Source organism: Orcinus orca, chromosome 15 (genome assembly GCF_937001465.1).
Source record: "Orcinus orca chromosome 15, mOrcOrc1.1, whole genome shotgun sequence".
Lineage (NCBI taxonomy): Eukaryota > Metazoa > Chordata > Mammalia > Artiodactyla > Delphinidae > Orcinus > Orcinus orca.
The window spans coordinates 19,749,664-19,762,431 of record NC_064573.1 but is presented as its reverse complement, the minus strand read 5'-3'; the positions used below and the strand labels follow the sequence as shown (position 1 = coordinate 19,762,431).

The 12,768-nt window shown below is 41.2% G+C and overlaps 1 protein-coding gene across 1 annotated transcript in view; it reads right to left on the bottom strand.

Annotated features, from left to right (window-relative positions):
* Window positions 1-12,536, bottom strand: part of MBD2 (methyl-CpG binding domain protein 2) — a 76,574-nt gene extending 64,038 nt beyond the window's left edge. Inside the window, exon 1 of the mRNA XM_004266110.3 lies at window positions 11,777-12,536. Within this exon, the coding sequence (XP_004266158.1) occupies window positions 11,777-12,312 (536 nt within the window). The 5' untranslated portion in view covers window positions 12,313-12,536. The remainder of the gene's footprint in view (window positions 1-11,776) is intronic.
* Window positions 12,537-12,768: the final 232 nt, after the last annotated feature.

Below are 12,768 nucleotides of genomic sequence, written 5' to 3'. Positions count from 1 at the left end.
TAGACTAGTGAAGGATATTAGTCACTTTCAGTTTTCTCTGCCCAAAGCGATTACTTCTAATCCTGGTAATGAAATACTAATATTTCACTTTCAACCACAAAAAATTTCCCTACCAACTGCCCCCTAGATCTGCCTATCCTGAGCCAACCTGTGATCTCACCTTTAACTTGTCCTCCCCACTAAATACCCTGAAGAAAAATAACTATTAAATGAAAATCAAAAGCATGAGTTACATTTTTCTGGTTCATATTAGAACATTTCATCACTTGAACTATGTCTTTGCTTGCCTTCATTTTGATTAAGCTGTTTAAAGCAACTTTTTTTTTAATTGAAGTATAGTTGATTTAAAGCACTTTTTAAACCTAACTCTACCTTAGAGGTTTCTAACTATAGATTATCAAAAGGAAAGAAATTTTATTTGGCATCTGACTTTCAAATCTAAGAAAAAACTTTATTGAGATACCAGAAAGACTTAAATAACGGTCACCTTAACTTAGTAGTATTCCCATTATGTCACTCTATGAACTCATCTGTAAACGGCATTACTGGAGCTAGACAACCGTAATATGCCCTGCCAGTCTATGATATGAAAATTTAACTCTCTGAAGACCGCTGCTTGCATGTGAAACTGCACTCTGAAAATGAGTAGTAGAGCAAACGTATTTTTTCATGTTACTTTGGTAAAATGGATAATCATGATGTCCAGTCAAGCCATTATGAGGAGACCAGAGGTCTGAGCAAACACAAGTATAACTTCAAACCAGTTTCTAACAGGATGAACTGTGGGGGTGGTGACAACCAGAGTGGAAGAAGATGGACCGGCCTATCAGCAGGAAGGAGCATCGTGGACGGCAGATGGTTAGGTCTATGTCTCAAGGGTAAGTTCTAAGGTGTATGGCTCTCCAACAACATCAGGAAGTGCTTTGTGGGGAATAATAAAAATTCCAGAAGCTACAGCACTGGAAAAGTTTGGGAATAAAGAAATGTCAACTTTCTATTTTTTCTATCCCTCTAAGTGTTAAAGTTTACTTGTTACTTACAAGAGTGTTAAGTATTGAAAGATTTCTCTACCTTTCAATAACAATTGTCTCCAGAAATCAAATTTTAGCTGAGACTAAAAATCTGAAATTAACATTATCTTTTTGTACCTTAGTACAATCAGAAAACTGCCAAACCAATTAATTCGAAGAAATATATACCAATTTTTTCAAAACTACATGACATACACACAGGAAAATCCATCTAAAAGTCAGCTCCCAGTCCCCCTTAACCCCTTTCCTCCCAAACTTTAAATGTAGGCCTTTCCTAAAATGAACATCCTCAGCCCTCCTCTATAGTTTGTCCCAGGCAGAATTTATCTACTCTTATCTTACTATCTCCCATCTCTGATCAATTACGAAATCCAGTTCCTTCATAATCACCTTTGAATCCATCCTTCCTTTCCATTTCCATTGCCACTGCCTAAACCAAATCTTTATCACCTCAAGTCTCAATCACCACAATAGGCTGATTTTCTATTTGCTAGCCTCTTTGCATCCTAAACTAGCCAGACTGCTCTTCCTCAAACACCACTATTACCAAACTGCCAGTTTAAATGCCTTCAACAGACTTCAACCCATTAGCAAAAGAGAGCCAAACATTTTAGCCCTGCATTTAGGATTCTCTGTCATCTAGTCTTCTCTTAACCTTTCAACCCTATTTTCCACTCCTCTTACCCAGTGACTTCTGCCATATTGGTTTATTCAAGTCTATTCTGAATCAATAGGCTGAATGATTTCCCTCTTCAGCCCTATGCAAACCATGTATTTTACTTGGTCCAGCATGCGTGTCTCCACCCGCAATCCCCAAGAGCCCAGAAACACTAATCCATCTTATACCTCTTCCATAAAGCCTTAACAGAACAAAGTAATAGGAATTATGTAAATAATCATGAACCGCCTGTTGGCATCTCTTTTAGTTTGAAACACTGAGTTCTGTATGGCTGTAAAACTTCTACAAGTTCAAATCTTATCTTCACAAATAGCATACTGAAGTATAGTTATTAATGAATGAAATGATAGGACGTCAAATGTGCTTCAAAATAATGAAGGCTGAGTCAGGGTAGTAGATGTGGGTATGGATGAAATAAGGCTGTCAACTGTTGAACCGGATACTTGGTAGTTCTTTATATAATTCTACTTTTGTATATATGTTTGAAATGTTCTATAATAAAATTCTTAAAATATAAACATTAAAGTATGCAAGCTATTTCCCCATGAAAACTGAAAACTAGTTTTTTTTAAATATGAAGAGTTTGGGCAAGTAAATTGGAGCATGAAAGAATTTCCTTAGCAGCTGGGGTGGGGGCTGGGGTGGAGAATTATTTTTAAAGTATCAACAAGAAAAAAAGTGTATTTACAATTTGGCTACTGGTAAGATAGGACAGCATTCCACCTTTTCCCTCGACTTAAATGTTTAAGGAATCACCACACAATTTTAAATGGTATGAAAGACCTTTAGTAGAATTCAAATTCTGTACCAATCATCCTTATTCCATAAACTAGCATTTATTTAACAAAAATTATATGCAAAGAGTATATTATTGGCAGCAAATTCTATTATCTCTATATCATGGTTACGAATATGGTTAAAAATTCAGGGTGACCCACTAAAAAATAAAAAATGAATGAACATAGAATTCTACCTAATCTCATCCCACTGCCACAAGCACTCACCTTCTGAAAAAGCAAAAACACTGGTTATTTTGGTTGAATTGGAGACTGAACACTGCTATGGAAATGTCAGAAATTAAGCATGTCTGCAAATTATTTCAAAATATAACGGGAGAGGTGGGAAGGGGACTGCATATTGATGAAACGAGACTGGCCAGGAGTCAATAATTGTTAAAACTGGTAGACAAGTACAGGAGGAATTCATTACACTTTTCTAACTACTTTTGTTTTTGCATATGTTTGAACTTTTCCATAATAAAAAAACATACACATAGATAGATAAGAACACCCAAAAAACAAACTATATTTCTTAAAAAGAGGCTAGGGGTCTCTGGAAAAGGCCTTTTTAAAGAAATGCATACATCACTGCACACATGTTAAAAAGAATTTTAAATTCATTCATCCTTGCTTTAATCTATGGATTCCTCCAGTATGAAAAGAACTATGAAAGAACATATACACATATGTGTTGGGGTGTGTGTATATGTGTGTGCACAGACAAATATATTCAGAAAACAGAATGGAAGACAATGTGTCAAAATATTAACAGTGATTCTCTTTAGAACTATATAAGGATTGTCATTTCTCTTTATGTACTCTTCTCTATTTTCCCAATTTTCCACACTGAGCATGGGTTATTTTTATAATCAGGGAAAAAATGAAATATTTTTTAAACCTCTGATGAACGTGTATAACCTAAGCTCTACCCTAAACACATTTCAAAATACAACAAAATACTGCAAATCCTCACATAATTAACAAGCACATGCATCTATTTATGTTGGGTAATTAAGTGAAGAGAAAGGAACAAAGATTTTACTGATCTATTGACCATCTACTACACGCCGAATGCCTTACATGTATTTTCATTTAATCTCACAAAATTCCATGAAGTAGAATTCCTACCCAATTTACACTTGAGAAATCGGAAGCTTACAGAAGTTTAAGAATCTGTCCAAGTTAAAATAGTAAAGCAAGATTCAAGTCCCAATCTTCTGACTCAGAGTCCCTATTTTTATTCTAAACCAGTGCTATGCAAGTATAGTTTACGGACAGACTTACTTCAAACAAGGTCTTCAAATAAGTACAGAAATGGAGAGAAAGCATTTAGAAACTGCTATGGCAATATGACATGGCAAATTTATGACTTCTGTAGCATCTAACAATAAAAAGTTGCAATGTGTATTTCATATATCCACTTTTGTATTATATTGCCCACTTCTGCTAGGGGCCTCCAGGAAAGATCTTTCTTTTTTAAAGAGATGCATACATCACTGCATACACATTAAAAAGAATTCTAAGGACATTCATTTTTGCTTTAATCTATGGATTCTTTCAGTATAGACAGAAGAGGAAAAGAATACCAAGATACAGTAGTCAGAAATCAACAAGAGGATGATGTTCTTCTTCCGCACATTTGTAAATCACTAATAATTGTTCCTGACAAATGCTAAGTGTTCAATTTTTAACATCTAATTTTAAATTATATTTACTATCATTTGCATTTACACACTGCCTATGTAGTCAAGTTCCCAAACAAACGAGTTTGAATTTATACTCTAATAAGATAAGGCAAAATCATAAGATCCACATATATTATTCAAATTTCACCCTATTTCATACTTCTACTTCCTTGAGAAGTTTTAGTTTTTAGAAGTTCTGACAAAATTAAGTAAAACTTTATTTGTCAATTTGTCTAGTTATTTCTTAGTGGAAATGGCAAACAACAGTAAAAGATCAACAGACAAGAGCTGCAAGTAATACCTATCAAGTCAAACAGTAAATCCATGAAATAAGAGTCGATGACTTATTTCTTTCTTTTTTTTTTTTTTTTTTGTGGTACGCGGGCCTCTCAATGTGGCCTCTCCCGTTGCGGAGCACAGGCTCTGGGCACGCAAGCTCAGTGGCCATGGCTCACGGGCCTAGCCGCCCTGCAGCATGTGGGATCCTCCCGGACCGGGGCACGAACCCGTGTCGGCAGGCGTACTCTCAACCACTGCGCCACCAGGGAAGCCCTTGATGACTTATTTCTAATTCATCATGCTGGGCTAACAAATTTCAAATACAAGCTAAACATTATGAATCTCTATTAGTCCCACTATAAAGTGTAAAACAAAAACAAAGCAAAAAAAGTCATCATCAACTTCACAAATCATCTGCTTCTGTTCCACTAATTAAAGTTAAATTACGAAAACTTAAATTGTGACTCTATATCTCACAAATGAAATTTTAAAAGCAATTTGAAAAAAATCATACATCAGTTTCTGTTGGAGATTATTTTTAGAATGTACGTGTATCAGTTCCTTTTGAGCTATGTATTTCCTCTACTACAGGTATTATGCGTGTTCTGGCAGGTGAGACTTTGCATGTCAAACTCTAAAAATCGGATGTAGGACAGATGGCAATGTTGCAACCTAACAGAAATCCCTCTAGCACATCACAAAAAGATGTGATGGTACAGTTGAGAAAAGAATTATCAGAGCACAATTTCCACCACACCTATGTCTTTTATTTCTGGATTCAGGCTTTAATCAGGCATCATCAAGAAAAGAGACTAAAAGCAAGTTAAACTTTCAATTACGCAATAAGAATTTAATAAATATTGTATTTTTTTCCTTTCTCCAACTAAAGGGATTTTTTTTTAAACTGGTCTGTAGGATACATTTCAACTATATCTTAACTCTGAAAGAAACATATAAAGCTTTTCCCAGGAACCATATAAAACTATCTCATAAGCTGCATTTAGCCTGCAAGTTACAATGTGATTTCTTCTAATTTAAGTGAAAGCTTTTAAAATGAAGAAGATCTATATAGCTTGCTCCTCAGCGAAAGTGTTGCCTATCTGAATATCTGATAAATAAGAGGGGCAATCCTAGGATAAACAAGAAAAAGAGAAAGAGAGATATTTCTGAACAAAATGGTCACTTCTGTTACCCAGAGAAAAACTGCTTTAATTATGTTAATTTACCACAATTTTTCCATTTTTTTCCCCCTTCAATATTACATAGAACTGGAAGATCATCTTTTGGTACAACAGCTTCACTGCGAAATAGGATTTAAAACGTACCCCTTGTCAACTTCAGGATGCAAGCATAACAGTACATAATTACATTATTTTAGTGGTACACCAAGCTTAATAAAGTAGACTAGGCAAGAGATGTTGCAATATTTCAGAATATAACTAGAGATCTCTATGTGAGGCAGCAGCAGAGCAGGGTAGCTAAGAGTTGTGGGGTTAAACCACCTGCATCAGGATTCTAACTCTGCACCTACTAGCAGTACAACCTCAAGCCTATTACTTAACTTCCCTGTCCTAACTCCCCACCTATAAAATGGAGATAATTGTACAGCACAACATCACAGGTAATATAAAGCAAAGGCTAAGAGGTCATTTAATCCCTGTTTTACAAAATTTTACATGCCATACATCAAACACTTATCTAGTATCTGTGTGTTCAGCACTGTGTCTGGCGGGAGGAAGACAGCTAGGTGAGAAAGCCACTGGTCCTAGGGGAATGAACAACAGAGTAATACAGGAGACACCACGTTTAACTACACAGGGATGACCAGAAAGAAAATATTATGGAGAAAGACAGTTTACTGAACGTCAACGAGACTTCAATTAAGTAGTGTGACCCTTACAACTATACTCCAATAAAAATTATTTTTTAAAAAAAAGAACAGTGACCCTTGGTCCACTGAGCTAGTTTTTTCCAACAAAGACTACAAGGGAGAGTCTATTATTTTTAAACCAAAAAAAAAAAAGAGGGAAGGAGCCTAGTTGAACTTTGACATCCTCAATGATTCAGAATTCATGCCCTCAAAGACCATACCAGCCTTTCATAACAAATGAGATATGCCTACAGATTTTTTTAAACCTATTTATATGTTCAGTCCATACAACTTGAGTTATTTAATGAACTGTTTTCCTTAGTTAGTCCTTAAACATATCCAAAGCTTTAAGGGATCTACATATTTATTTTGGTGTTCTAGAATTGAAACCTTATAGCACTATGAGGCACAGGTACAATCATACCCGCTTTACAAACAGAGAAACCACAGCACTGGGAAGTGTAAATGACATGCTCGAGGCTGCACCACTGGTAAATGCAGAGGTAGAATACCAATTCCAGACCTTAACCCCCTGTGCCCTGCTGCTTTCCCTAGAGACTCCTACTTTTATCATCTCACTCATGATTTAAAGCCCTCAATTATATTGCCTCTGAGTCCTCTTCTTAATGAAATCTCTTTAGTCTCTCATCATGCATCTGCTCCTTAATGATTATTTTAATTGTTCTCTGACTCCATTTTATCTTTTCAGAGAAGTGATCAGGTGTGAATGCATCATAATTTGATAAAAGAGTCAAAAATGGTTACTATTATGTTTCCAATACCCAACCAGATGATATTTTATGGCAGCAGCTGTAGCAGTTTACCATGACTCCCAGGCCTTTAATCCAGTTATAACCAGAAGTCTAGAACCCAACAAGACATCGATACAGAGCTCACACCAAGGTTAAGCATAGACTTGATTTTAAAAAAGGCATAAGACAGCTACTAAAGGTTCCTCTGCAGAGGAAAACAGTGTTTCAAAAATATCAATCTGCAAGTGTAAGAACCAAAAACTAGAAATGACAGGAGTCAAGTAGACCGGTAAGAAAAGTATTGTTCAAATAATGGGCTCATATGATGGCAATGAACTTTTTCAGAAACTATACCAATGGATCCAACGCTTGATCAAACCACACCCTTTTAAAAAAGAAACTTTGGATGATCATATACAAACTGCCACAGTACTATCAATAATCCTGACAGAAGGCATAATTATATTGCTTAACTAGCAACCAGAGGCATACCTTCCTATTAGAACTTGGCAATCTCAGGAAACAGCAAGAAAAGAAAAAAATTCTACCAAAATCTGAGGCTTTCTCAATGAGCTTAATTTAAGTCCAATTAATAAGTGTAAAGGCTTCCCTGGTGGCGCAGTGGTTGAGAGTCCGCCTGCCGATGCAGGGGACACAGGTTCGTGCCCCGGTCCGGGAAGATCCCACATGCCACGAAGCGGCTGGGCCCGTGAGCCATGGCCACTGAGCCTGCGCGTCCAGAGCCTGTGCTCCGCAACAGGAGAGGCCACAACAGTGAGAGGCCCACGTACCACAAAAAAATTTAAAAAATAAAAAAAAAATAAGTGTAAGACACACCCTGCATTAACAGGCACAGATTTGTTTAGATTAATCTTCCCATGGGCAAGCTAAATCAGAAGTTAGCATTATTAGAATCTATGTGCACACAACTGTGTGCAGGTGTTCACATTACCAACAGAAGAGTTGACTCTTAACCCACCTATTAACAGATATGGCTAGTATTTTGTGAGCTACTGGTTTTTAATGAGTGGCAGGTGTACAGGGATGCTAATATGCAAAGCAGTGACACTGCGGATTGAAAACTAGTGTGTTCACCTCTAATACGAGTAGGTGACTTGCAGCATTCATCACTGAAAGCAGAAGTCAAACTTAGAGTAACTACTATATCACAAGTATCACATCACACTCTATGCGTCCTCCTGTCTCAGAATGTAACCTCTCAGAATGAAATCAAGACTGGATGTTACAATCTTGTACAGTAACTAAGCTTTGTAGGTGGACAACAATAGACAACAGTCCCTCCAGCCCTGAACTAAGCACATGTGGCACAACTCTGTTCAATGTGTCTTTTCATTTGGCATAAACAAGTAAAAAGCAAATCATGTTGCTCTGTCTCATAAAAAGACTTTAAGGGACTTCCCTGGTGGCTCAGTGGTTAAGAATCTGCCTGCCAACTCAGGGGACACAGGTTCGAGCCCTGGTCCAGGAAGATCCCACACGGCATGGAAAGCCCGTGCGCCACAAATACTGAGCCTGCACTCTAGAGCCCGCGAGCCACAACTACTGAGCCCTCGTGCCACAACTACTGAAGCCTGAACGCCTAGAGCCCGTGCTCCACAACAAGGGAAGCCACCGCAATGAGTAGCACGCGCACCGCAATGAAGAGTAGCCCCCGCTCGCCGCAACCAGAGAAAGCTGGCGCGCAGCAATAAAGACCCAGTGCAGCCAATAATAAAATAAATAAATTAATTAATTTTTTAAAAAGACTTTAATTTTATAAATTTATTAAATAAATTTATTTTTAAAAGACTTTAATTTTATAAATTTATTTATTAAATAAATTTATTTTTAAAAAGACTTTAGGGGCTTCCCTGGTGGCGCAGTGGTTGGGAGTCCGCCTGCCGATGCGGGGGACGCAGGTTCGTGCCCCGGTCCGGGAGGGTCCCACATGCCGCGGAGCGGCTGGGCCCGTGAGCCATGGCCGCTGAGCCTGCGCGTCCGGAGCCTGTGCTCTGCAATGGGAGAGGCCACAGCAGTGAGAGGCCCGCGTACCGCAAAAACAAAAAACAAAACAAAACAAAAAAAGACTTTAATTTTATAAATTAAAAGCCCGGTGCGTGGGCTTCTCATTGCAGTGGCTTTTCTTGTTGCGGAGCATGGGCTCTAGGCACGCAGGCTTCAGTAGTTGTGGCACGTGGGCTCAGTAGCTGTGGCTCGTGGGCTCTAGAGGGCAGGCTCAGTAGCTGTGGCGCACAGGCTTAGCTGCTCCACAGCATGTGGGATCTTCCTGGACCAGGGCTCGAACCCGTGTCCCGTGAACTGGCAGGCGGACTCTTAACCACTGGGCCACCAGGGAAGCCCAAGACTTTAATTTTAGAGAGTAATTATTACTATACTGGTTTGTGATTCTTCACAGAATGAATTTGTTAAGAAAGTTTTAGATTGATTACATCAGTTTTTCTACCATAAAATAATCTATTGGGCTTGTATAAAAAAGGTAACATCGAAAATTTACAACACATTAAAAAAAAAAAAAAAGGTGACCACACATCAGAATGAGCGCTACAGCAATCTGCCTTTTTAAAATAACTTTTCCAGGTACTGAAAGAAGAAGAGCAAGAAAAAAGCTTTGCAGCAACCAAAAGTAAGTTCCAACAAATACATCATCCCAAAACCAAACAAACCATATCCCAAGAGAAATGCCACAGGGAGTGAAATTCAAAGTTAAAGATGCTCTACTGAGAATAGACTAGTCACTTATTCCTCAAGGAGTTCAATCCCAGACACAGAATGTTCTTGTCACGTATAACTGGCTAAAAGACATAATACAGAGTTCACATAAAGGTTATGCATACTACTTGCTTAAAAAGAAAACAGAAGGAGCTGTTAACAAAAGAATATGCAAAAATGAACAATTGTGAAAAGCACTAAATGAAACAAGTGAACTTGAGAGTAACCATTTGTTCCACAATAACTTTCTTAGTATTACTGAAACAAATTTAATATGTAATGATGGGGAAATACAAAACAAGATTATCACCTTTGTATGTTTAAAGTAAGTTTTCTAATTATCATTTAAGATTTCAAAATGAGTGGTCTCGGATTAAGTGACAAAATAAGTTCTAGTGCAACACCACTTTCATTTTATTTTTTTTTTTACTTCAATAGGTGAAATAACTTCACCGAAACTACTCTTCTATATATTTGAGCAACTATCAGGAATATGTTCATATTTACATGTTATACCAGTAGTGATCACATTCTTGTGTATATGTATATATGTACATACTTATATACACGTATCTTTTTAACCTCTTAAATCTATTTAAGAGTATTTCCTTTCTTTTCCTTTTTTTTTTTGCAGTGTGTGGGCCTCTCACTGTTGTGGCCTCTCCTGTTGCGGAGCACAGGCTCTGGACACGCAGGCTCAGAGGCCATGGCTCACAGGTCCAGCAGCTCCGCGGCATGTGGGATCTTCCCAGACCGGGGCACGAACCCGTGTCCCCTGCAGTGGCAGGCGGACTCTCAACCACTGCGCCACCAGGGAAGCCCAACAGTATTTTCAATTCATAAACATTGGTGCGTGTGTGTGTGTGTGTGTGTGTGTGTGTGTGTGTGTGTACTTTTACCCAGGAGTAATGTATGGAAAAAAGGAAATCCTTCCTACAATACTCCAATGGCTAAATGGCAGACGACATCTACTCCAACACCCATATATCGTCCCTGAAAATGATTAAATTAGCCCACAAACATGGCCCTCCAAGCCACTGAGTATAACATGTTTATATTTATACTCTCTGAGAAATGGGACTGTTTATAAGAAAAGTTAGTAAATTTGTTGTTAAGAAAATTCCATTGGTATCAACAGCCAAAGACATTTCCCTGAGCTTACTGGGTCGGACAGCATGATTACAGGATTCACCATCAAGCTGAAACCCTGTTATCATTCAGACCAAGTTTTCTCAATCCAGCACTTGTGACACCTGGGGCCAGATAATCCTTTGCTGTGAGGGCTGTCCTGTGCATCGTAGAATGTTTAGCAGCATCTCTGGCCTCTACCTGCTAGATGCCAGTAGCACCCCCTTCCAAGGTGTGACAACCAAAAATGTCCCCAGACATTATCAAATATGCCCGGAGGACAAATTTTGGTCTAGGAGTCTAACAACGTATTACAGTGTTTGGTTTCAAAAGGGAGTAAATTCTGCAACACCAAGAAACTACAGGCATTCTAAGTGGCTACTTCATAAGAAACTTTCGTGGATCCCACAAAGCAACTGAAACCTTGTTACTGCAGATACCTTTCTTCCACATGTGCATGATTAAACACTCTTGTGATGATGAATCTGGGACAGGAGCCAACAGTGACTGGTTTTATAGTTTCGATGAATTACACCTTCTTTTAACCCTTCAGAGGAATAATCATCCCTGCCAGAGTAACCCTTCTTTCCACAAACCATTTTCCCCAACACTTTACCCATAAGAGGCCCTCCTATGGGCTCTCACCATTCAGACACTGTGACTGTCACTGCACTGGGGTCAACTCTCACCCAAGGGCTCGGGCACCTTCTACTACAAGGCCAGTCTGTCTCTGCCACTCCCCTCTGGCCCCTGCTCTCCTCTTGACATCCCCTACCCAGGTCAGCTCTCGACCCTTGACCCCGGCCTGACCCTGCCGCCCCCTCCCCGCCCCCAAGGCGGTACCTGAAGTAGTAGACATCGCTCTTGCCGGCACTGAGCCCAGATTTTCGGATCACTTCCTCCTTCTTCCATCCGGGGGGGAGGGCCGGGCAATCCATCCTCTTCCCGCTCTCCGTGGCCCGGGGTCCCCTGGGCCCCGGTCCCGCGCTCCCCGACGGGAAAGGGACCGGCTCCCGCCGGGGGGCGCCGCCGCCACCGCTGCCGCCGCAGCCGCCGCCGTCGCCGCCAAGGCCGCTGCCGCCACTCTGGGGACGGCCGCGGCCCCGGCCCCGGCCCCGGCCCCGTCCCCGGCCACGGCCCCGGCCCCGGCCACGGCCACAGACGCCGCCGCCCCGGCCCGCCTGCTTCCACCGCCCCCGGCCACGGCCGCCGCCCCGAGCGCCTTCCCTGCGCACGCCGCTCACCGGGGACGGGGCGAGCGCGCAGCCCTGGCCCCCCTGCTCTATGGCGGAGTCGCCGCCAGCGCCGCTGCCGCCCGCCGCGCTCTCCCCCTCCTCCTGCTCCGGGCAGCAGCGGCCTCCCCCCGGGTGCGCGCGCATCCAGCCCCCTCCCCAGCCGGCGCTGCGCTTCTTCCGTAACCGAGCCCTTGGAATCCCGGAGACCCGCCCCGCCCGCAGAGCGGCGCGCGGGGGACGCGCGCAAGCATCATAGAGCGGGCGCGCACAGAGAGGCCCTCCCGCCCGGGGCGTGGCCCCAGCCACCGCCTCTTAGGTCCTCCAAGCGGTCAGGGCGGCCATCTTGTCTCCGCCTCCTCGAGGACACGCCCCCCAGCCGCACCCGCTCCGCCCCCGGCCGCGCCCTTCCGGCCCCCACCCCCACGAGGCGGGCGGTTTGGGCCCAGAGTCACTTGTAGAGAAATGTCAGGACTGCGGTTTATTTGTTTTAAACTGGGTTAACCTCTCTCACTGTATGATTTTACCTACGTTTGCTTCCCAATTAAAGAGCAACAAACAAAATGTATCTCATATTTTATGTTTACTATATAAATATGAGAC